General features: G+C 39.9%; 1 protein-coding gene across 5 annotated transcripts in view; it reads right to left on the bottom strand.

The window, feature by feature from the left end:
- Positions 1 to 603: 603 nt before the first annotated feature.
- The window catches only part of zgc:92360 (arf-GAP with dual PH domain-containing protein 1), a 40,480-nt gene continuing 16,740 nt past the window's right edge, over positions 604 to 24,343 (bottom strand). For 3 of the 5 annotated variants that reach the window (XM_078942985.1, XM_004084756.5, XM_023959067.2), the window contains 10 exons: positions 19,304 to 19,434; positions 18,428 to 18,519; positions 14,403 to 14,485; positions 14,191 to 14,303; positions 13,194 to 13,340; positions 11,615 to 11,698; positions 11,433 to 11,495; positions 7,509 to 7,580; positions 4,575 to 4,806; positions 604 to 1,429 (listed from right to left, as the gene is read on the bottom strand). In XM_078942985.1, the coding sequence (XP_078799111.1) occupies positions 1,401 to 1,429; positions 4,575 to 4,806; positions 7,509 to 7,580; positions 11,433 to 11,495; positions 11,615 to 11,698; positions 13,194 to 13,340; positions 14,191 to 14,303; positions 14,403 to 14,485; positions 18,428 to 18,519; positions 19,304 to 19,434 (1,046 nt within the window). In that variant the 3' untranslated portion in view covers positions 604 to 1,400. The remainder of the gene's footprint in view (positions 1,430 to 4,574; positions 4,807 to 7,508; positions 7,581 to 11,432; positions 11,496 to 11,614; positions 11,699 to 13,193; positions 13,341 to 14,190; positions 14,304 to 14,402; positions 14,486 to 18,427; positions 18,520 to 19,303; positions 19,435 to 24,343) is intronic. The other 2 variants (XM_078943090.1, XM_078943112.1) reach the window with 1 other exon arrangement.

A 24,343-nucleotide genomic window follows, 5' to 3' on the forward strand; every position in this document is an offset into this window, starting at 1 on the left:
TATACTCCCTCTTTTGCCACCATAGTGGAAAAATCAACGAGGGCCTCTCTGCCTGCTGCCTCTGAGCACCAACGTGTAGTTTTAGACACCAAAAAAATACTGGCAGGAGCATTTGCAATTACACAAGCAAGCTAGTGTCATTTTATTAGAAGAATGCAGTTATATCAGCTGGGATTATTATTTTTTCACATTTTCTAACCAGTAAATTATCCCATCATTTGAAAAAATAACAGTTCAACAACTACACTGTAAAACCAAATTTTAAGTTAGTAAAGGAACTAAGTCTTGCAAGAAAAAGAGTCTGATCAATTAAGCTTTTCAAAAATAAAATATTCTTAGTTTAAGAAAACATTTCTTAGTGATTAATTTTTTTCTCAAAATAAGGAATTCTCGTTAATACATTTTTCCTACTCCACTGGCAGTTTTTTTTTTTTTTTTGGCCAATTTAAAGAAGAATTCTCAAATTTCAAGTTTTTGACACACTAAGGGGCCTGTTTTTGCAATGTGGATATTTTCTGAGGATATTCAGAGGTTTTATGTTCTTTAGAAAACACATATAACTACATACACATTTCTTGCATTCAAATAAAAAGAAACTGAATATTTGGTCAAATATTTTATGTTGAGTAAAATTATACCACATGGAGGTGCTGTTACACTTTACATGGAATTAGTTCTATCTACCAACTGTTTAAAACACAGGATTTCACTTTTTTTTTTTAAATTGGTAAAGTTGTTAATAAATTGTTTCTTATGAAACAAAGTTAGAGTTTTATCAGTTTTATGGGTCTTTAAACTGTGTTTGAACTTTACAGTAAAAATCTCAAATGACATCAGTGACACAGTTCGTTTTTGAATGAAAAAAGTTTCAATTAATCACATGTCCTAAATATTTATTTTGCCTTTTTCTGACATTTTTCAGATTGTTATGTATTTTTACCATGGGCCTTTTTTTTCTGACATTTTGGGTCCAATCTAAGCTTAGGCTACAAAAGCATCATTACATGGGACAGAAGTCTAAAACTAAAGCAGACCAGAATGTATTCTATTAAACTGTATATATAAAACCCTACCCTTCTTTTACAGCAGCAACTCATCTCATGACACTTGGCGACAGCTTTTCTTTAAAACAACTCCATTAAAAACAAAAACAAAAAGGTTTTCCACATGAATAAAATAAAACTTTGTGTGTTCACAAAACTTTTAAAAACTGTAAAATATGTCTTATTTATTGATCATAACTCACAAGGAAAAATAATTTGTTTTAAAATGTGCTTGAACAAAGTCCTGGTTGACAGCAGGCTACAGCAGAGGAGAGCAGCGTTTCAGGAGCGTGGACGAGGTACCTCGTGTTTGTACATGAGCATCTTGAAGCTGCAGGTCAATAGGCATCAGATCCATCAGTGTTTGTGCCTAAATGTGGCCTCCACTTGAAATACAAACAAAAAAGATATTTAATCAAAGTGAGCAAGTCATATACAGTGGTTCCTGGCTAGCTCGTGGTTCACCTTTCCTCAGACTTACCGTTTTGTAGATTTTTTTTAAATTGTCACTATGGTTACAGGTAAAAAAAAACTCCTGTAATTTTGGCTAACGTTTACAGTATGCACCTAGTTACTTTTTTTTTTTTTTTTTTTAACAATATTATCCTCTCATTTGCCAGATATGTTAAACACTCCCTTATATTAGTAGGCGATTTTGACCCTTGTGCTATCTTAGTTGACCACACCCTTGCATTGACGTGTTCTCCCTACCATGACAAAGGTGGATAAAGGTGGAAAGATTTTATGTAATCTATGAACACCAGTGAGGTTCACAAATCATTGAAGAAAAAAGGTTCAGAGAGCTGTCTAGTGGGTCTAGATGATGCAACTTCCAATGTTAAAGTGCCTAGGATAGCACAAGGGTTACATGTTGCTTCTCCTCCCAGGACCTTAGCTCATCAAACCCTATGCTCCATTATAAAGCTGTTCAGACAGTTGATTTGATTTTCCACACATACAGGATATATAATGTTTGGCATTTCCTAAATCTCACTTTTAGGTCATACTCCTTTTTCTCTCCAGTTCACAAATAATACTCATAAATAGCTTATTTTTTCATTGATAATACTCCTTTACCATATTTTACTCAATGTTACTATAATGCTATACTTATTTCTGCTCTCTAAGCTGCAGTTAGCTGCTTCACAACCTGCTTACCATCCCTGGCCTTTGAATAAACAATGGCTATCAGTTGAAAGGTTTGTTGAATTCATCTCATCTAAAATATAATTTTTTTAGAACATAATCAGATAACGGAGATGTATTTTTCAACAATATGGGAATTAATGAAAGCATATTTATGATGATACCACCCTTACGTTGACGCGTTATCCTCCAACGGCAAAGGCGGACAGGATTTGACCTCTGCCTGGGACGCCAGTTTAAATTCAGACTAATCTAAATGACAATAAAATATCATAGTTAACTGCACTGTCTTGTGGGGTCCGTATGACCCCACCAAAAAAAGGTTCTGTGTGCTGTCTTGGTATGACCCCACCCCTACGTAAATGGTAAATGGCATATACTTGTATGGCGCCTTTCTTCCAACAAGGACAAAGCGCTTTACAGTCACAGACCCATTCACCCAGTCACACACACATTCACACACTGGTGGCGGCTCCGCTGCCAAACACAGGCGCCCGCCTACCACCAGAGGCAGGGTGGGGTTCAGTGTCTTGCCCAAGGACACTTCGACTCATGGGTGTGCAAGGTGGGAATCGAACCTGCAACCTTACAATCATGGGTCGACCGCCCTACCGCTGCACCACGGCCGCCCAACGTCAATGCGTTCTCCATCCAATGGCAAAGGCAGACAGGATTTTTTACCTGACACAGATGCCAGTTAAAATTCAGACCCTTACGTCACTGCGTTATTGCTCCAATGGTAAAGGCAGACAGTATTTTACATCTGCTAGGGACATCAGTGAAAATTCGGACAAAAGCCAAAAAATAAATGAAATAGTTCCGCTCACTGTCATGTGGGCTTGGTGTGACCCCACCCTTATATCAATGCGTTCTCCCTCCAATGGCAAAGGCAGACCGCAATTTACACCTGCCAGGGACGCCAGCAAAAATTCAGACCAAAAAATAAATAAAAGAAAAAGTTCACCACGCTATCTTGTGGGGTCTGTGTGACCCCACCATAAAAAAAAAGTTCCACACGCAGTCTTGTGGGGTCCGTATGACCACACAAGTCAACACGTTGTCCTTTCTATTTATTTGTCCTTTTTATATATTTCATTATACTTTCTTTTTTTTTGATATATTTTGTTTTCTTTGATGTGATCACCTGATGCAGTAACAATTGAAAGTAGGGGGTTAATAGGTTGTTGTTGTCTCTTGTTTTCTATACCAGTGTTTTTCAACCAGTGTGCCGCGGCACACTAGTGTGCCGTGGGAGATGGTCAAGTGTGCCGTGGGAAATTCCCCTCATTAACTGATGTAAAAACATTTCCCATCTCCAGGATTTCAGCTCTCTGTTCATCCAAACAGGCCCTGATAAAACACTGAGGAGTTAAGAATATAAAAGATCGTAAAATACTTTTTCTTTGCGTTTATTTTATTTTATTAAAGACATTTTGATAATAATGGCGGTACAGTATCACGATTCAGCTGCAGCTTCGGCTGTATTTTGGAAAAGTCCCGTCCCTTCAACTGTTTCCACCAATCATTCTTGGGGGCTTAATCACAAGTCATCAGTCTGTCCAATCAGAAGTGGTTAAAGTCTTCACTTCCTTGTCCCGATTTAGCTCGTAAAGTCGCTCAGTTCTGACAAAAATACCAGCCAAAGCTCGTCTTTAGCGGTGTAGCCTTCCACAGAATCCGATATCAGACCGTGGAACAAGTGAACAAAACAGTGAAGCTCAGAGACGCGATCTCCAGCCGTTTTATGCACTACATCTCCCATGATGCATTGGGTTGTGAGAGAGACAGCGCACAAGGAGATCTGTTGTTAAACGTCTTGAAACCAACGAACACACATCAAACTGTTTTTAAATCTTCTAACTTAACTTTTGTTGCATCTTTTAGAAGAAAACAGCTGCAGTTTCCAGCTTTTTCTGACACAATTATCTCAAAAATGCATGTGAGATTGTGGAGGGGCTGTAGATCAATACAGACTATGAGTTTCTCCTTGTTTTTTTTAATTTTTGGAGGCTGGTGTGCCGCGGGATTTTTTTTAAGGTTAAAGTGTGCCGTGGCTCAGAAAAGGTTGAAAAACACTGGTCTAGATGACCCAACTCCCAATGTTAAAGTGCCTAAGATAGCACAAGGGTTACTAAAGTCTGACTAATGGACTTGTCTATGACTCTTTTGTCCTGCTTAATGTGCCTAATAGTTTTGTGCCCCTTATTTATAAAACAGAACATTCATTGACAGTACACTTTATAATCGGGTGCACCCTACAGTGCGGAAAATTCAGCAAAAAAAATAAAAGTAAAAAATTCAATTCCCCATTGTTAGTAAAAGAATTGTTTTTGACAAAAGTTTACAAATGTAATAAAGAATTACAGTGGAGTTCTGAATACTTACTAGCAAACTCCTGAGGGGACATGGGAACACTCATGACATCACTGAAGTGTTTCATCCAGGATTCCTGGTCTTCCTCTGTCTCGCAAGTAAAGAGGAAGCAGCGTTCTGGAGTTTTAATGGTGATACCATGCTGCCAAGAGCCATTGTGGTAGGTCCCGGAGGGCAAACCAGGAAAGATTTGGTAACCATGGTCCTTGTTCCCCAGAAAAACCTCACCTTTGGCAAAGGCATCCTTCAAACACAACGAAAAAGGCTTTTGTAACAACAAAACAAATAGATCAATCCTCACTATTAATGGAATCCCCCTAAACAGTGCGTTCTTAAGAGACTAGCCTAATAAATCAGTCTGCAATGTAATCTTTTGAATGTAAATAATAGTTTTAGGTGTTTTTAACATATTCTTGCGACATTTTTCTTGTTATTAAGCCATATGCAAAGAAAATCAGGCTACAAAGTGCATTTCTGATCATTTTTTTATTCTTTATTGTTAAGCTAGCATCTAGCTCAAAACTGTACAAGTGGATAGCTCCAGTATTTCAACGTTTTTGTTTGATCGTTAATTGTAGGTTAGGGTGTGAGGGGCTGTAGGGTGTAAACAAAAGAGCTCTCAGAAGCAGGGACGGAAAGGGAGGTTACATCACTCCCAGTGCATGTCTTGGTGTCTGTGTACAGCTGCGTATGCAGCATGTGCCGCGTTGCTGCTGTGACGTCGTCAATGTGCAACTTTGTAGTTATTTGCAGAACTAACACAAACAAGCCTCCAATGACACATCTATTATTTATGTATGTATAGGATAAAGCTCGACAATGTGTGTCATAAATTATTGGGGTACGCAGAAAATGGCATAAAAATCACTCTGTACTCTGAGGGCTGAAATAACACGTCAACATGTATTATGCTAATAATAAGACGTTTTTGGTCAATATTTTTTAGATCGCTCAGAGAAGTGTTCCTACTGCTTGTATGTGTGAAATTAGAGCACTCTGGGCCTGATGTTTAGTTCTTTTTTTTTTGTTTTGTTTTTTCTTAATTTTTCAAGATTGAAAAATATACCCCTTGCAAAAGTCTATTATATAAGGAAAACTTCATAAAGCCAGGTTTTTAGCTGTAAATTGATCTTTTACTGCATCACAATGTCATGAATTTTGAATGAAAATATCTAAAAAAGAAAGCTTGTTACAGAAATTATTAGATAAAAAAAACGTGATTTCCGTCATGCAGGAAACCTGGGTCGCTTCCCAGGGCGTGCAATGAGCTAAATCCAGTGTGGGTCCTTAGGCAAGACCCTTTGCGCTGCTGTCCATCTGGGTCTCTTTGTTCCTTGAAAATACAGAGTTGTTTCAGGAAGTGCATCTGACATAAAAACTCTCTGCCAAACCACCTATGCGAATAAGTGAAAGCTGATTCACTGTGGCAATCCCTAATAGGATATGCTGAATGGTGAACAACAATTACAGGTCACGATTAATTATTTACACAAAAAAATAATTTGCATGACAGCACTAGATAACATTTCGAGATTTTTGTTTTACAGGCATGACAGAAACACAGGCATGAAGTAATTTTAAGAAAATATTAGAAAGAAAAACTGATTAATTGGTAAATATGAATTAAATTTGATCAGTGGAAATGGTTCTTTGGTAGTTCTTGGGACCAAGTCATAATTTGGAGGGCATCCTTTTCTCCCACACCGACCACCCTTTGGCCTTTTGCCTGGTAGCTCCAACCTCAGCATCCTTCTGCCAACAATATCATGTCGTTCTTGTCAACATGTCTAAATCATCTCATTTTAGTTTTTATCTCCTAAATATCTAACATGGTCTGTCCCTCTGTCATTTCTGATCCTATCTATCCTTGTCACTCTTCAGCTATGCCTCCTGTATGTTGCTCAACCATTAAAAACAGTACACACATCCACTCAGCCTAGGGGTAGTGTCTCTTCTAAAGCAGAGAGGTCATGGGTTCCAGCCATCCATAAGACTCTAAAACTTGAGCTAAATTGTTTTCCCTTCATGACAGCCTTAAAGACCCACTCCTACAAAAAACATTTTTGGATGTTTTTACCATGTTATTGTGGGATTTTTCTGATGATAGAGGACAAATTCAGCTCAAAATTGCATTTCTGAGTATTTCCGTGTTCAAATTGTGGTGAATCAGGTGCAGACAAAAGAAAATGCTGTTGGAAAAAGCTGTGACGTTGAATCCACAATCGGCACCCTGCTCCACTCCATACTAATGCATCAATGTAGATGACTAGATCAGTGTACATCTTTGTTTTCCTCGTCCAAACTGGCATCTGGCTCAAACTTTTACGGCTGGATAGCTTCAATGTTGCTCTTCATTTTTGCCACGACTTTTCAGAAACCCTAGGTTGGGTTTCTAAAAACTGTAAGCTACCGGGAGAGAGTGTAAACAGATGTATTATAGGAATTGGGGGCAGGCAGCTGCATCACCCGCCTACAACTCAAGGGTGAATTTCTAATGAACTGTTGCGGCTTTGCAAAAGACCACTGGTAACACTGTTGTAAATGATGATTAACCCTTGTACTATCTTAGATGACCCCACCCTTACATTGACATGTTCTCCGTACCATGATAAAGGTGGATAAAGGTGGAAAGATTTCATCTAATCCATGGACACGAGTGAAGATCACAAATCATTGAAGAAAAAGGGTTTAACGCACTGTCTAGTGAGTCTAGATGACCCAATTCCCAAAGTTAAAGTGCCTAGGATAGCACAAGGGTTACAGTGGGACTTTACAAGTCCAAATAACCTGCCAAATGCAGGGAACAAATTTTGCACACCCAGGCGTTTGACAACTGATGGCTCTTTAACAAATACATCTAGTTATTCACTCTAGATAAGAGAATAGATGGAAGATAATATTTATAACTATACAGGTCTTCTGTTTGTTAGTGTACAGCTGACATACCAGAGGATCTTTGAAGTACATGAGTCGTCTGTGGTCCAGTGTGAACCAGCGCTTCTTAAACCCTTCTGTTTGCTATGAAGACAAAGACAGTGAGCCGTATTATCAGTTAAAGCTCTTTTGTGCAGTTTTACTCATTTTAAATGAGTCACAGTCAAAAAAAGTGTCTTAGTACAGATCAATCTTACACTTACAGAATTGCATAAACACATCATAAGGCATGAAGTGCTTCTATTTTCACTGTACTTACACTTTTTTATTTGATAATTTGATTTGGAGTGGTTTATTTCAAGCAATCAAAGCAAGAATAATGCACAAAGCAATATAAACAGCAGTTATACATTCTGAAATTTAGGTATCAGTATAAGACAGCTGGGTCCGACGGAGGGCTGGTCGTATAGCTGCAGACCACACCCACCCAGGATATCCACTGTTTGTACCTCTTCCCATCAGGAGCATCAGAACCCACAAGCAGACTGAGAAACAGCTTCTTCCCCATAGCTGTGAGGTCCATCCAACCCCCCCTTTGGGATGAATTTTAGCGCAGACTGAGAGTCGAGCCTTCTCAACAAACATAAGTGTTTGACATCACCATTGCGCTTCTGGAAGAATGTTCTAAAATTCCTATAAATTCACTCCTTCCCAGAAGGATTGAAGCCGTTTTAGCCAGAAAAGGACGACCGACATCATATTGAAATCTATGGGTTAGGAATGGGTGGCACCTAAGTTCATATCGAGGCAAGGCAGGTGACAGAATACTATTGGCAATTTAGTGTATGTAAATGCGGGCTTCCACATTAAAAACTACCGCGTTCACGCATTGCTGCGCACATTTTTTAGAAAGTTTTCAGGCTCTACGTACAAAATGTGCGAGCTTTGAATGCACGTCAAAAGGTAAACCAGGTTGAGCTTTGACCAGTCAGGAACTCTGATTTGGTAGTGACGTATGGATGGCATTCCCTTTAATTCATAAAAGTCCCAACTATTTCACAATTGATCATGGAAGAGAACTTATTAACTGTGGTTTCTCCCCGGCCGGAATTATATGACACCAAGTCTTTCATTTATCAGAGTAGGTCTCCATCCATCCATCCATCTTCCTCCGCTTATCTGGGACTGGGTCACGGGGACAGCAGTCTAAGTAGAGATGCCCAAACTTCCCAGGCCAGCCGAGAGACATAGTCTCTCCAGGGTGTCCTGGGTCTTCCCCGGGGCCTACGCCCAGTGGTACATGCCCGTAACACCTCTCCAGGGGGGCGTCCTGGAGGCATCCGGACTAGATGCCCGAGCCACCTCAACTGGCTCCTTTCGATGTGGAGGAGAAGCGGTTCTACTCCGAGCTCTCCGCGGGTGACCAAGCTTCTCACCCTATCTCTGAGGGAGTTCCCAGCCACCCTGTGGAGAGAGCTCATTTCAGCCGCTTGTATTCGGGACCTTATTCTTTGGGTCATGACCCATAGCTCATGACCATAGGTAAGTATTGGAACGAAGATCGACCGGTAAATTGAGAGCTTTGCTTTGTGGCTCAGCTCTCTCTTCACCACAACGGACCGATACAGCGACGTCATAACTACGGATGCCGCTCCGATCCGCCTGTCAATCTCACGCTACGTTCTTCCCTCACTCGTGAACAAGACCCCAAGGTATTTAAACTCCTCCACCTGGGGCAGGGACACTCCATCCACCGAGAGATGGCAAACTACCTTTCTCCGGTCAAGAACCATGGCCTCAGATTTAGTGGTGCTGACCCTCATCCCAGCCGCTTCACACCAAGGTTATAATAGTTTCGGAGTTTTTATTAGTTTTAGTTTTTATTTAGTTTTGAATTTTTGTTTTTAAATTTATTTAGTTTTAATTAGTTTTTAGAGGCTGCTTTACTAGTTTTTATTAGTTTTTATTTTTTGAAATTGCTTCGTTTTAGTTTAGTTTTTATTAGTTTTAGTGTTAGTTTTAGTTTTTTTTTTGTAAATTAGGATACTTGTCAGGTGCATGATTCAAAATCCCCAGAATAAGTATTGTATGATAAAAACGCAATCAAAGATACATTTTGAAACACTTATTCTTCAGAGGACACAAGGACAACCATCCTTAAATTAAAATACAACAGCCGATAACAGCATTACGTTATCTGCTCTGGCTTCTTTTTCGGGGGAGGGCGGGCGACAGGCTAGCTTGTCTAGGTACTGTTGATTTGCGTTGTTGTGTGCGCTTTTTAAATGTACTTTTAGATTCGTAGGGTTTTTCCCTTTGAGGAGCGTTCCACAAATTTTGTCTCCTGCTTCGACTACAAGGCACTTACTTTAGTTTTCGACGCTGTTATATTCAAACCAACTTTTAATGCAGCCATCACGCTCATGTAAATGTCTATGACCACGCTAGCCGGCAGTGTCCGACAGACATCATGTGATGTCACAGACTACGTGATGCCGTAAGGTTCAGATTAAAGCCCTGCGCGGGACTATTTTCTTCATCCCGCGCCCGCTGAATTTCTGACCAATCCCGCCCGCTCCCGCAACGTATGCGTTACACTCCCGCCCACACCCGCAATATGTATGTCCACTCCCGCCCGCACCCGCAAAACTCATAGACTTTAGTCCCGCACAGTAATAGAGATGCATTGATTTTGTATTGTCTCCCGTCCCGCAGGAAAAAAAACACGTATTTGTATTGATATTATTAAAGAGATTCATGTCCCTCCTCCAGCCTCATCTTTTCATGCATTCCTCTTGTGTAATTTGCAACTTAATTATTAAATATATTTTCACAAATCCCGTTCGGTTAAAAGTGTGCGCGCGCAGACAGACGGCCTGAAGCGCGCTCTTAGTAAGAGGCGGGGCGGGGCGCACCCCCAACAACAGGTTAGATGACAGAGGCCATTGGGCGTCTCTACCTGGTGCCCTCACGGAGCTTCAGTACATAAGAATCCAACAGCCGCTCAGCCGAACGTAGTCCGCTAATATGTATTCATGAGATATTCATGGCAGCACTGATCCCTCGGGGGTTTTTTCTGCCGCCCGCTCCCGCCCGCAGCACAATTCCAACCGCCCAATCCCGCGAGATTTGGGTTGGGTCCCGCGGGACCCGGCGGGACCCAATCCCAATGCAGCCCTCTAGTTCAGATACACAGTAAAACTAGCAGGGTGAAGTAAATAGACTTTATTTCAACCCAAAAGACTTATGTATTAACAAAGACGAAAACGAAGTATTTTTTGGGGTTGATATTAGTTAGTTTCAGTTAGTTTTATACACACAACAAACAGTTTTAGTTAGTTTTCGTTTTTTTAAAAACTCTCGTTTTTATTTTTATTTCAGTTAACGAAAATGTTTTTTCAGTTCTAGTTTTAGTTTTTTCGTTCGTTTTCGTTAACTATGATAACCTTGCTTCACACTCGGCCGCAAACCGCCCTGATGCACGCTGGAGGTCCTGGCTCGATGAAGCCAACAGGACAACATCATCTGCAAAAAGCAGAGAGGAAATCCTGTGGTCCCCAAACCAGACCCCCTCCAGGCCCTGACTGTGCCTAGAAATTCTGTCCATAAAAACTATGAACAGAACCGGTGATAAGGGAAGCCCTGCCGGAGTCCAACGAGGACAGGGAACAGGTCTGACGTACTGCCGGCTATGCGAACCAAGCTCCTACTCTGGTCATACAGAGACCGCTAGTATTGGGTAGTCACAGTCCTATTTGAACACCATGGGCTAAATACTGTATGCCCACTATAGAGCATGAAAGATGTGCCCCCTGGGAACTTTCTAAACTTTCTTTGGAAAAAGACAAGAAAACAGCATTCACTGTTTTCTAAAAATGGTCAACATATATGAAACAGAAATGACTTGCTGTTGAACTGGAGAAAGAAAAAAAGGAGGAAACTAAAGAAACTGATAAAAAAAAGGATAATCAATTCCCAAATAAAAGGTTTACTCGCCCTGGGTCCTGTTTTCTCCATGTAGCCTTCCTTGAGAAAGTTTCGAGTGAGTTTGGGTACCAACTGAAATAAACAAGTACCAAAGTGTCAAATCATAAAGATAAAAAAACAGTAACCAAAAAATGTTGGCACTTTGTGTTGAGTGTCAGAAAAAAAGAACAGGATACGTTGGGGATGCTCACCTCAGCATCAGTTGCTCCTGGAAAGGCCACCTTTAGATAGTGAAGCTGAACAGCTCGAATTGAATTGAACCAATCAACAATCTCCTGAGAAAAACAACAGAAAATAGGAGAAAGTGTCACTTTTTAGAATCACTTAAATTAACCAAGTTTTTAGCGCACATTTTTTTTAATGTGACTTCAAGACAACTGCACATAAAAAAAATGCAAAAATTGCCTCTAAAAGCTATTGCATAATGAAGAAAATATTGATCTTCATTACTGGTGCAAATGTTTCTACATCTGTCAACAAATGTGTTAGGAATACCTAACAGATGCACAGTTATGTATGCCAGTCCAGGATCAACATTGTGAGAAAGTGATGCACATTGCACACTCCAGGCGCACTTCAGCCCTGGTCAACGACCAGCCAGCAATAAATGATGCAATTTGTTTCAGCGTTACAAATATTAGTAGAAGTCATTTCTCATTGCTGGCAACTCATTATTTAGAGTGTTTCTGGTTCAGGGATAAAGACTGCAAGGTCAGGGATTTTGCCACTGTGGACAGCACCACAGCCTTAAACCTCTTCTTTTTCAGCACACATTCTTTAGAACAGAGACACTATGATTGGAGGTATACTAAAACATGTTTTAAAAAATATAGGGATGTTTACACCAAACGTGATTCAAAAATCAAATGTTTCTCCTTTCTCTCTATGACGCAAGTCAAATTTACATCTAGATGCTTGTCCAAAAATGTGTTCTTAAACTTAAAACTCCTGACGTATGTGGGAGGAGCTACAGTTAAAGGTTTTTTAGCCTCATTGCTAAATTGCTACATGGAAGCATTGATTTTGCAAAGCTTTACAAAAGTGTTAGTCAAGTAGATGGGTTCATGAGATCATTCACAAAATCTCCCAGTAAAGTTCATCATCTACTGCCGGAGCTGTGTCTGGATACATGTACTTCCATCTCTCTGTGACCCACGTTTGATGACTTGCTGTCCCGCAATAGTCAAAGGAGGGAAAACATAAAAATGAGAATCACATTTGCTGAACTTCTTACTATTGTCTTGATACAAATAAGAAATGCATAGAGTTCAGGAAAATAAAAAGCAACAATCAGCCTCTTCTCTATGTTGGTTTTGGACTCCACCCACTGATCACATCAGTAACAGCTCATGGGCCAAAGCTGAGGTCATGATTGGTTGAAGTGATCATTTTTTGCCTAAGTTCAGATATTTGAACTCTGGAAACACAGTGCCACTAAAAATGCACTGCGGCGTGACCGCCACGCTGTGCCTGATGCACAAAACGCACAATGGGACCTCTGATTGTGTCTGTAAACTGACTTAACATTGAAACTGGATTCTGCCTGGAATCGCATTTGGTATAAACATTGCTTTAGAATAACACAAGACATATTTTTTAACAACGTTTATAAGCATGAATAAAAATAGAAGCCATGCTTGAAGGTTATCTGATATTATATTCCATGAAGAATTTGACAATGTTAAAATGGATATCTAAAGAAGTAAGTTGCACTTGTAAAATTATGAACTTGTGCTTTTGAAAACTGTAAAGAAACGTCTTATTGCTCACCTTGCTACTGTCATGATAAACAAAGATGTTCCGGGTGCTGTAAGCTTTGAGGTAGGTGATCTGCAGGCCGTTGGGGTTCCCTATTTTTTCTGGCTTGAATGTTGCATTGATTGTGTCTACTTTGATCACAGCCTTGGGATCCTTAGCCTATAGAATTGGGAAAAAAAAGGGTAAAAGTTAGAGATAAACAAAAATGTTAACTTGAAGAGCATTGGTTTGACACAATAATGATCACCAATGTGTAGTTATTTTGGGGTTCTACAACATTTGACATTAGATAGCTAACTGTCACTAGCACTGGTTGCACTGGCTGAAATTGCATGCATTATATGTTCGGCAGGAGTCTTTCGGATAATTTTTTTTAGATACCTTTAATAATTTATTTAAGGATACATCCCCTCAGAAACAATCCTCCACCAAAGTTAATTTTGTTTTTTGTCCAGCATGTCACTGAATGAAGACATGCTTTGAAACAATATTTCTCTCAGGGAGTTGGTACAGTTTCCTTTGAAACATTTTGCCAAATGCCTTTTATCACATTTGTTGCATCATATTTTGAACAGAAATGACAATCTAGATTTGTGTAATCCCACTTCAGATACAAAAGAAGAAATAAGCAACATGTTTCTTTCTTAAGAAGTAAAATATGGCAAGCTTAACATGATAAAAAAAGAAAGTACTTTATGTTATGTTTATAAAGAGTCACATCAGTTTGATATTCGGTCTTACCTGCTTTCTGATTGGCTGATTCACCTAGAGGATCTTGATTTTTGAATGCTTTCGCTTGTGTTGTGTTTAAAGATATTAATTTAATGTCTTTTAAAAACCCACTTTATCAAAAAATAGAAAAAAAAATGCTCAAAACATGGTGACACGGCTTTTGAATGCTATCTGATTACATTTTTGTTGTATGTGTGCTATGAGTAAAAGAAAAAAAATGTTTTTGTAAAGGCCCTGTTGCGAGTCATTGGCAAACGTTTTGATCAAATTTGCTTACATCAAATTTTGTGAAATACTTTAAAGTGCCTTCTCTCTCTGAGAGAACGAATCGTCTGTTTAGGAACTGTCCGTTGTCCCGCCCCCTCTTCATCAACATGCCATCCCTAGTTCCTGTGGGAAGCCAGCAAGTCATTTATTAACATTTAGCTTATTAGTTAAGTTTTATTGCAACTACTGTGTGAGCAGTTCAGTGGTCAAATATGCACTTACCTTCCTCATATATCAAGTTTCTGCCAGCCTCAGAAAACTCTTTCCTCTCATACTTTGCTCTAATCCATTGCTCTCGTAGCACCCTGAATGTACAGATAAAAAGGCAAAACTAATTTAAAAAGAATGGTATATGTATTCATGTATAAAGTTGCCCCTAAACTCAGGACATTAAAAGCCTGGTCAAATGCTGAACTACTTAAAAGCGTTTCTTCATTGTAGAATTATGGCTTGCACCATCATCTTCTAAAGATTTTGAGAAAAGGTTAATTACAGTTTTATTTAGTTTTTTAGCAAAAGTTGAACCTTTTGGAGGTGTGAATAACATTATGAAGAATTTCATGAAGAGATCAACACAGAAATAGTTAAATATGGGGGTAGTAGTGCCATGATATGGAGTGCTTTTGCAGCAACAAGGCCCAGACAATTCCTTGTAATTGTCAGTATCAATAATCAAGGGGTCTAACAAAAAAAAACAAAAATCCTTAAAAAGCCTTCAGTAATGATAATTTGATCAGTGGGTGGATACTAAAACCAACAAGGTCACTCTTGCCATTTGTGCTCGTCCCAAACATTATGATGTTACTTTGTATTCATACCCAGACAAGGAATAATTAAGGTTCTCTACTTTTATATTTTCCTTTGTGGTTAACCATTGTGCTATCTATCTTAGATGACCCCACCCTTGCATTGACGTGTTCTCCCTACCATGACAAAGGTGGATAAAGGTGGAAAGATTTCATGTAATCCATGGACACCAGTGAGGTTCACAAATCATTGAAAAAAAAAGGTTTAGCACACTGTCTAGTGGGTCTAGATGACCCAACTCCCAATGTTAAAGTGTTTAGGATAGCACAAGGGTTAAAAGTGCAACTGACAGTCGTCAGACTGGGTCATCAAGAGATAGAAGTACCATTGAAAGTGAATGTCATTCAAAAACAGTTCCTGCAGTAGATAGTGAACCTCACCACACTGGGAGTCTCTGAATTATCTTGTAAACTGAGACACAACGATGTGCTTGCCAGCACATTTGGAGTGCCCCTCAAAATAATTTAATTCAAGCTATTCACTCAACATCATTCATGTTTGGTTTAATTTAGCAATGAGCGCAGTAGAATAATGGTGAGCAATAGTTCCTCCCACATCAGGTTTATGAACACACTTTTGGATTAGAGTTTAGAAGCAAATTTGACGTCCATGAAAATAGAAGCGAAGAAAAAAATAATCTTCTTGAGCTCATGGGAACTTGAGGAAATGTATGTGGAAAAACACGTAAACCTTTAACAATGGAGATGTTGCCAGCGAAAAAAAATAACACATGCACTTTGAAATACAAAAACTCTTCGTCCCTTTACATGATCAACGTGAATCAGCCGATTCCAAAGCAGAGAAACGTCTTTGCGCCATTATGAAACACATCTTGCATATCGGCCCAAAGACCTTATTTCCCTGTGTCAGAATCAGTTGAGTTGTGCTGATTGTGTGAACACATTAAATTGTTGACACAATCAGCCCAAAGTTGCTTTACTCCACTTAAGAATCTGCAGGAATTATATTTATTGCATTAACAGTTGAAAAGTTATGGTAGTTTAAAGAATGAAAAAATGAGAAAAAAATGTAGCCATATAAATTTCTTTCCTTCTTATGTTTGTCTTTTATTGTTGTTGCTTTTAATTTCATGTGTCTTATGACATGTTATTTTAACTAATGTATAAATTTTTTAATGTCAAGCAACTTATGTTCAACAGCATGTTTGATGAAAAGTGCCATCCTAGGCACTTTAACATTGGGAGTTGGGTCATCTAGGCATGAACCTTTTTTCTTCAATGATTTTTGATCTTCACTGGTGTCCATGGATTACATGAAATCTAGGGAAAACACGTCAATGTAAGGGTGGGGTCATCTAAGATAGCACAAGGGTTAAGAAGGAGCATGAAGCTGCAGCGGAATGCGAGACCAGCTCTCCCCTCCTTCCGCCTGTAACACAGCAGCAATGTGGAAATAACAGGGCTGGTTTAAAAAACATACCAGTAAAAGAGCGCAGCAGTGACTTATAAGCAAGCACCAATGTTCTAATCTGTTCTAATCTTCCTAATTTTTTCTAGTCACTGTGCTGCTTTTCCCTTTTTCCTATATGTATGCCAACCAGTGCTGTATGTGATGGAGATGTCAATTTCCATGCGGGAACCTCCCAAATGGATGAATAAACTTGTCTATCTATCTATCTATCTATCAATGCGCGCGCTCTCCGAAACCCCTCGCGCACCAGGGAGGAGCGCTTTGTGCCCCCACATCTGCCTTAAAGCATGAACCTCACTTCTGCTCACAGTTCCCTCAGTTATGGTGAGGAAATTTACAACTGCGATTCCCCACTTCCCATGAGTCTTAGGGGCTTAAGGTGGGGCTAACCCCCAGGTCGCCACATTGTGTTGTAGATTGAAGACTGCGTGCGTGTTTAAGAAGGAGCAGTGAGCGGCAGCGGAAGGAGGGGAGAATGGGAGAGCAGCTCTCCTTCCGCCTGTGACACGGCAGCAATATGGTAGTAACAGGGCTTGTTAAAAAACAGACCAGTAAAAGAGAGCAGCAGTGACTTAAAAGCGCGCACCTCAGCGCGGCATGCGCTGCGCGTGCGCCAGAAGTTTCCTTCCACAACAGTGATACACTGTTGTGGAAGTGCAAAGTGCTGACGCCTCTGCACTCCGCCTATGTCCCGTGGGCTCCTTGTCTCTCTCTTCCTATCTTCTCAGACACCCCTCGCGGGGGGGGCAGGGAGGAGCGCTTTGTGCCACCTGACTTCCGGTCCCTGTACTCAGGGCGCGACTGCCGGTGGCCGGAGCGAACCATGTCTCTCAGCAGAGCAGCTGGACAAAATACGTTTTGTGTTTGAGGGGCGTGGAGGAAGCTTTGTTACGTGTGGGAGGCCATCCGTCCCGCAGCTCTATGTGAACGAGCGGCCAAATTTAGGAAAACCATGTCTCCATATCACACAGCGGCTTTGGGACGGTGTGAGCTTTTCAAAGCAAAATGCCGCCTGGTCCTTAGAAACTTTTCAAACAATCACGTGGATTTGTGTTTCTAGTCATGTCCTGACAAAATAAAGGCTGATGTTATTCCCACATATTTACGTGCAGCCAAGCTGCAGATTGTGGCATTTCCCGCATCCATTTATGTTCATCCAGGCTAAATGTCGTTGTTAGCGCATGTTAGCCTTCACCTAACCGTTATTCCGGCTTCGTTCTGCCACAAAAAAGCACTGACCACACAGATTAAAAATAAAATGATGAGCGAACAGGCGCTTCATAATAACCATAATAATAAAAGCACGTTTAAAAGATCATCTCGTATATTACGGAGCTGCTAAATATATGGGCTGCTATCTCCGTCAAGCAGCAGACCGGCTTTTCGAAACCTGTTGGTGATGGTGGATTTTTTCACACTGCTTTTAACGATTGCTTTTAACTTGAAAGCTGCGTCATATTGTATTGGCGGTCACGTGCACGTTGGGTCTAATGGCACCAAAGGATTGTGGGATGCGGCTGAGCATGGGTGTTTCTTTTATTGCACCATGACTTAAGTGTCTAACAACTGAAGCTAGGTCCACACTGTTTGGCTGCGTAACGATATTTTAAAGCAATCGCGCTTGTTGCTGGACATAGAATTATGCAGGCAGTCTCTACTCAGGCTGCTGGAGCACTCCCGGCGGCTGTTAAAGAAAAGCACAAATTAGCCACATCATCGAATAAGCCGCAGGGTTGAAAGTTGGTGACAAAAGTAGTGGCTTACAGTCCGGAAAATACGGTACTCCTGGAAAATTGGCTTAATATTGAGAATAATAATTAAAAATGAACTATGAATTTAAATGAACATGTGATCCCCTCCTTTTTTTGTCAAATAAAAACCATAAACAACATCCATTGTACCATCCAGCCCTAGACTTGCATTTGTGTGGACGTAACACACTTTGGAATAAGCAAAACTTAGAAGAAATACAGATTTTAGATGGAGTATTTCCCAATATGGTTACTCACTGGCAGTCCTTGTGGTTTGGTATGTAGTAGTAGACTGGAACGGTAGCCTCATAAATCTTCTTTGTTGGCTCGTTACCATTCTTAGCCATGAACTATTAAAGCACAAACACAAAAGTTTTAGGATACAAAGGACTTTAAGGCTATCAGAAAATAAGAACAAATCGCAAGAAAAATACTTTTTTTTTTCTTAATTCAGGTACAGACTAATTTTTACCTAATTTAAACCTCCCGGTGTAGTAAAAAGTGAAACTTCATATACCATTTATGAACATGCAGCTACACTTGTATTTCTTTTACTCTGTTTACCTTTTTAATGACTATCAGTTAAATCCACGATTTTTGGTTATATTAAACTGGTAAATAAATCACTTGCAAATTTAGAGCTCTCATGGAACTGCAAATGTTTAATAAAACAATTAGGTCACTATAAAATTACATTTTTAATGTCTGACATGCCTATATTTAAAGTGCATTTAAGTTCTCATAGAAGGGTTTTGCTGGTGAAGCACACTAAAACTCTGGTGCTGATCAAGTAAGAATTAAGTTAAATAAATAAAAGAACGAAAAAATTAATAAATAAAGTAACAGGTTTACATGTTGGGTTAGTTCATCTCAGTCTTTGGTTTGCTTTCCACAGGTAAAGAAGTTTGCCGCGACAGAAAACCTCATTGAGAATAGGTCTTTTTTTTTCTAGTAAAAAAATGACTTTAGATTCGAGGAAAAAATGTTGAACACATAGTGTATGTAAAATCAATTGAAAAGATGCAATAATATAAAGCAAAGATTTGAGGCAATAGGGATTCAGAAAACAATCATCATACCACCATAAAGAACCAAGAAAGAAGAATTTCAAAGATGATGTAGCACAGCACTAACCTCAAGCTCATGATCCTCCCAGTGGGACAAGCCCACAGACTTGACCTTGCTGATTTCTTGGATGTTACGGTGGATCCCAGAGCAGGCTAAACAAATGAACACACCCAGGGAACATGAGGCCCATTCAGGATCTACAGATGCAAGTAATGGTTAGGTTAGAAACTTAATGGTAAAGGAAGCATGGCACTTTCAAATAAATATGTACAGGCAAAAAAGAGAGGATATGCTGCAATTACAAAAATCCTCAATTGTTTACAGTGAACTAATTGAATCACTGCAGAATTGAAAGATCTTTTAACCTTAATATGTTCTTCATTTCTCCCTGTAAAATAAAGTAGCCATGTGAAACTTAAAGTTGTGTCCAAATTTCCTCACTACTTAGTGCACTATATAGGGCATTTGCCATTTTGTCTGGGGGTCCGAATCTGCAATTCCAAAGTGCCCTGGAAATTACCCAGAAAACTCCATGAAAAACTAGTCTGTATTGTTGCTACTCGATCTGTAACCGCTACCCGATCTGTCCATGCATGCACAAATATGTCACTTCCTCTTTGTGACCACCATTGCGACAGAAGCAATTTGAATTGGGGTGTATTCAGACCGGACACATTTGGTTCACCTAAAGTGAACCAGAGTTCGTTTCCCCCAATAATCTGAAACAAATTTTCAGCCTGAATACACCCAAGCAGACCCTGGTCCGGGACCAGGAACCGTTCTCGGACCCATCTTTCGAGGTGGTCTCGGTTTGTTTCCAATTGGACTATGGTGAGCTATAGTTCTGAATACAATCCGTTCCTGGAGCTGAGCAACTGAACCAAAACAGCCACCATAGCCGACGTAAACAGAGTAGGGATGTAACAACAGATTAGTTGCAGACAAATGTAAAGCAACGATTGTTGTGTTATCAAACAGAACAAAAGAGTCCAACTGTTTATTTGTTAGAACGTTTATTTTAACACAGCTGAAAACCCTTTCCTGCTTTTCTGTGCAAAAAAATAATAATAATAATCCAGAAAACATGTTTTTTCATTTGTTAATAGATGAGCAAAAACTTGACACTTTGGATGCAATTATGTATCAGACCACTTTGGCTCCAGAATTATGTTATTTAGCATCTACTTAAAAGAAAAAGAAGTTTTTCAATTGTTTCATAGCTGGAAATACATTTAGACTTTAAAGGGTATAGAAAAGAACTTTCAATTAGCTTGTACTAAGCCTGGTGTAATGTAATAAAACAATGATAAATCCTTCTTAAATTTAGCACAATACGAGCTTGATACCTTAAAGCAGTGTTTTTCAACCAGTGTGCCGCGGCACACTAGTGTGCCGTGGGAGATGGTCAAGTGTGCCGTGGGAAATTGCCCTCATTAACTGATCTAAAAACATTTTCCATCTCCAGGAAATCAGCTCTTTGTTCATCCAAACAAACCCTGATGAAACACTTAGAAGTTAGGAATATAAAAGATCTTAAAATTACTTTTTCTTTGTGTTTATTTAATTCTATTAAAGACATTTTGATAAGAATAACGGTACTGCGATTGACCTGCAGCTATAACAGTTTGCGGAAAAGTCCCGCCCCTTTAACTGTCTCCGCCAATCATTTTTGAAGGCTTAATCTCATGTCATCAGTCTGACCAGTCAGAAGTGGTTAAAGTCTTCACTTCCTTGTTCTTAATTCTGCTAATAAAGTCGCTCAGTTCTAACAAAAATACCAGCTAAAGCTCGTCTTTAGCGGTGGAGCTTTCCACAGTGTCCGGTGTCAGACCGTAGAACAAATGAACAAAACAATGAAGCTCAGAGACGCGAGTCTCCCTGCCCTTTTTCGGCAGTTTTCACACTACATCTCCCATGATGCATTGGCTAAAAGGGACAGTGTCTCAGCGCACAATGAGTCATCCTTGTCAAACAAACAGTTTCTAAATTTTCTACTTTAACTTTTATTTCGTCTCCTAGAAAAAACAGCCGCAACTTCCTGCTTATTCTGCCACAATTATCACCCAAATGCACGTGAGATTGCGGGGGGCTGTCGATCAATATAGACCATGAATTTCGCTTTTTTTTTTTTCTTTTGGATGCTGGTGTGCCGCGGGATTTTTGTCAAGGTTAAAGTGTGCCTTGGCTCAAAAAAGGTTGAAAAACACTGCCTTAAAGAGCCTGTGCCGTGCAAAATCAATTTTCTGAGATTTTAAATGTAGTATAATGTTCATTCCTTACGAAAAAAAATAAAAACCGTTAATTGCTCTGTTTACGCATTTCTGAGTATACCTCTAAAAACCTGTGCAACAGTTCCTCTCCACCCAAGAAAACGAGTGGGTTCTCACAAGCTGTTGTAGACCAGTGAGAACAGCCACTTTTCAGGAAGAGTCTGCACTGCCAGCACTGCCCCCAGGCTAACACAAAGACCCACTTTCTCTGTGGAGCTAGCGGTGTTAGACAAAAACGCTTTGCTTTTATATGCACAATATTCACATCCATCTTTGCAAGGGCTTGGATGTTGTTTGTTTTCCTGGGTGAAACACAGACACGTTGCCGAGGCCAGCTTGAGGTTGACGTCAAGAAATGGGCAGAACCAACGCGGAGCGAAAGCCGGTGATCAAATCGTTTAATTCCGGATTGGAAAAGAACTCAGGAAAATAACTAATATTTAATAAAAATGTGCTCTTTTGTGTGCCAAAAGTAATATATTATTATATAGATGCATATTGTTTACTATAAAAGGCTTAAGAATAGCATGGAATAGGCCTTTAGAAATTAACCAAACAGTATGCACTAGGGATGCAACAATACGCTTTTCCCATAATTTTATTCAATGGTGTAGTATAGGTTTCAGTTTTAAACTAAAAAATGTTACATCCCTATTACACAGTGGATTCAAAAATATTCTAAAATCTTACTAGATTTTTACTCCACCAAATGGGTGACATCATGTAAGTTGTTCGGCATATCCCGTCAGCTCCCCCAACAGTGAATCAGCTTCCACTGAGGCTCACAAGTGGTTTGGCAGAGATTTTAACGCCACATACCCTTCCGGACACAATCCTGTATTTTATCTAGGCTAGGGGACAGGGAGACCCAGACTAGGGCCCTCTTGTGGCTACATAGTTTTATCCCATTTTGGGGGGGGGAAGTAGTGGGCATGTGTCTGAATCCCGTTAAAATCCAATTATGTAATCATTTACATTCACAAACAGTATTGAAGAATTTGATTTTCAAACCCTTTACCCTATTTATATTAGAAAAAAACATACAAATAATTCTTAACAATTTAAGTTGTGTTCTATTGAAAGGATCTAGCTACAGGCTAACCAGAGTTTGACACGGCGGAAGCATAAATATTGCAGCGTGGAGGGATACATGAGTGAATCGACAGTGATCCAACTGTCAGTCTCTGTCAGTGTCGATCAAATGTGGGAGGATGGCACCTCGACATTTATCCATGGAGGATTAAACCACGGAGTTATTTAATTTTGGGATAGAGGTCACTGAAGATGAGAGAAGTAAATTCAAAGGTAAAGTATTTGAATTTTTAATCTTGTTTGTGGTGTTAATTCAAAGTTGGAAGTTAACTTTTACTGTTAATGTTAGCGCTAGCCAAGTTCAAACTCTGTCAACATGAGCTAGCTAGACTCACATTGAGGATTGCTATTATTAACGTTAACTAGTTAACGTTAGTTAAAACATTATTATATAATAATAGTATAAATAAATATTATAAGTAAGTTAGCAGTACTATCTTGGCTACAGTTCACAATCGAGCTAACGTTAACTTTTCTGCGGCAAAAACACTTCTCATCCAACTCTGACGCCGAAAATTTAACGTTAACGTGAAATATTAATAAAATATTTCAGATCAAAAGACTAATGGGCGGCAAAAATGTTTTTTTTTTCTCTCCACCCCCCCACACCCCCCATCATAGCTTAGCCATAAAAATACTGTGTCAGAGTTGGATGAGAAGCGTTTTTGCTGCCGAAAAGTATTTTGTTCTGACTTTGTGAGCTAGCTGGACTGTGTCATAGGAGAACGATAAAAAAAAAACTTTTTGCCGCCCAACAGTGTCTTGTTCTGGAATATTTTAATGCTAAAGCAAAGCCATTTGGGCGGAATGTGACTATCGATAGCCAGTGAGGGTTTGAAAGTATGATTTAGTCTTTATTTTGTTGTCCAACGGTCTTAGAACATCTTCGTAAAACCATGTACGTTAACGCTAAATTACAACATCAGGTTAACTGACAGAACCGACCAACGGTTGCTAACCTCCCTTTCGAGTAACGTTAACATTACTAACTTTATATAGCTGCTGTTATACAAATAAATAGGGGTGTGTATTGGCAAGACTCTGTCACGGTTTCTGTTTCTTTGCCCTTGTGGTTTGTTTCCTTTTTGTTCTGGCATGTTTTGAGTTACTTCCTGTTTTATTTTGTAGTGTTTCCTGGTTTGTTGTAGTTTTGAGTTTTACTTTGGTCCCCATCCTTCCTGAGTGTTTCCACCTGTGTCTCGTTTGCCTGCATGTATTTAAGTCTTGTCATTCCCTTCCTCCTGTGCTGGTCCATAGTTTGTAATTGTGCTGTTCCTTGGTTTTGAGTGTTTCTGTATTTCGAGTATTCTAGCCTGCTGAAGCAGTGGTTTTGTTTTTTTTGTAGTTTTTGTTATTAAACCCCCATTCCCTGCATCCTCCTGCCTCCTCTCCTCTCTGCGCCTGGGTACTTCCCTTCTCCCCCGTTACATTATGGACCAGCCAAATCAGTACCCAGCAGAGAGGAACATGCTTCATTTTGGAGCATTCTTTCAGGAGGCAGACGAGAACCAGCCGGACGAGTTCCTCTGCCCGGGGATGAGGGACATGCGGCTCCTGGAGGCCTACTGCCAGCAGGACGAGAGGACCAGGATCTATGGGTCTTCTGACTGGGTCCAGTTCCACAGTGTTGGGTCGGACCAAGGACGTCTGGCTTCGGGAGGGGGCCACCGTCACCGCCGACGCCCTCATCGTCCTTCCTCCACTGTTCCCGGGGTGGAGCCGGAGGATATCCAGGGGGCCTCCT

The sequence above is a fragment of the Oryzias latipes genome, chromosome 1 (genome assembly GCF_053564925.1).
Source record: "Oryzias latipes strain Hd-rR chromosome 1, Olatipes_Hd-rR_3.1".
Classification (NCBI taxonomy): Eukaryota; Metazoa; Chordata; class Actinopteri; order Beloniformes; family Adrianichthyidae; genus Oryzias; species Oryzias latipes.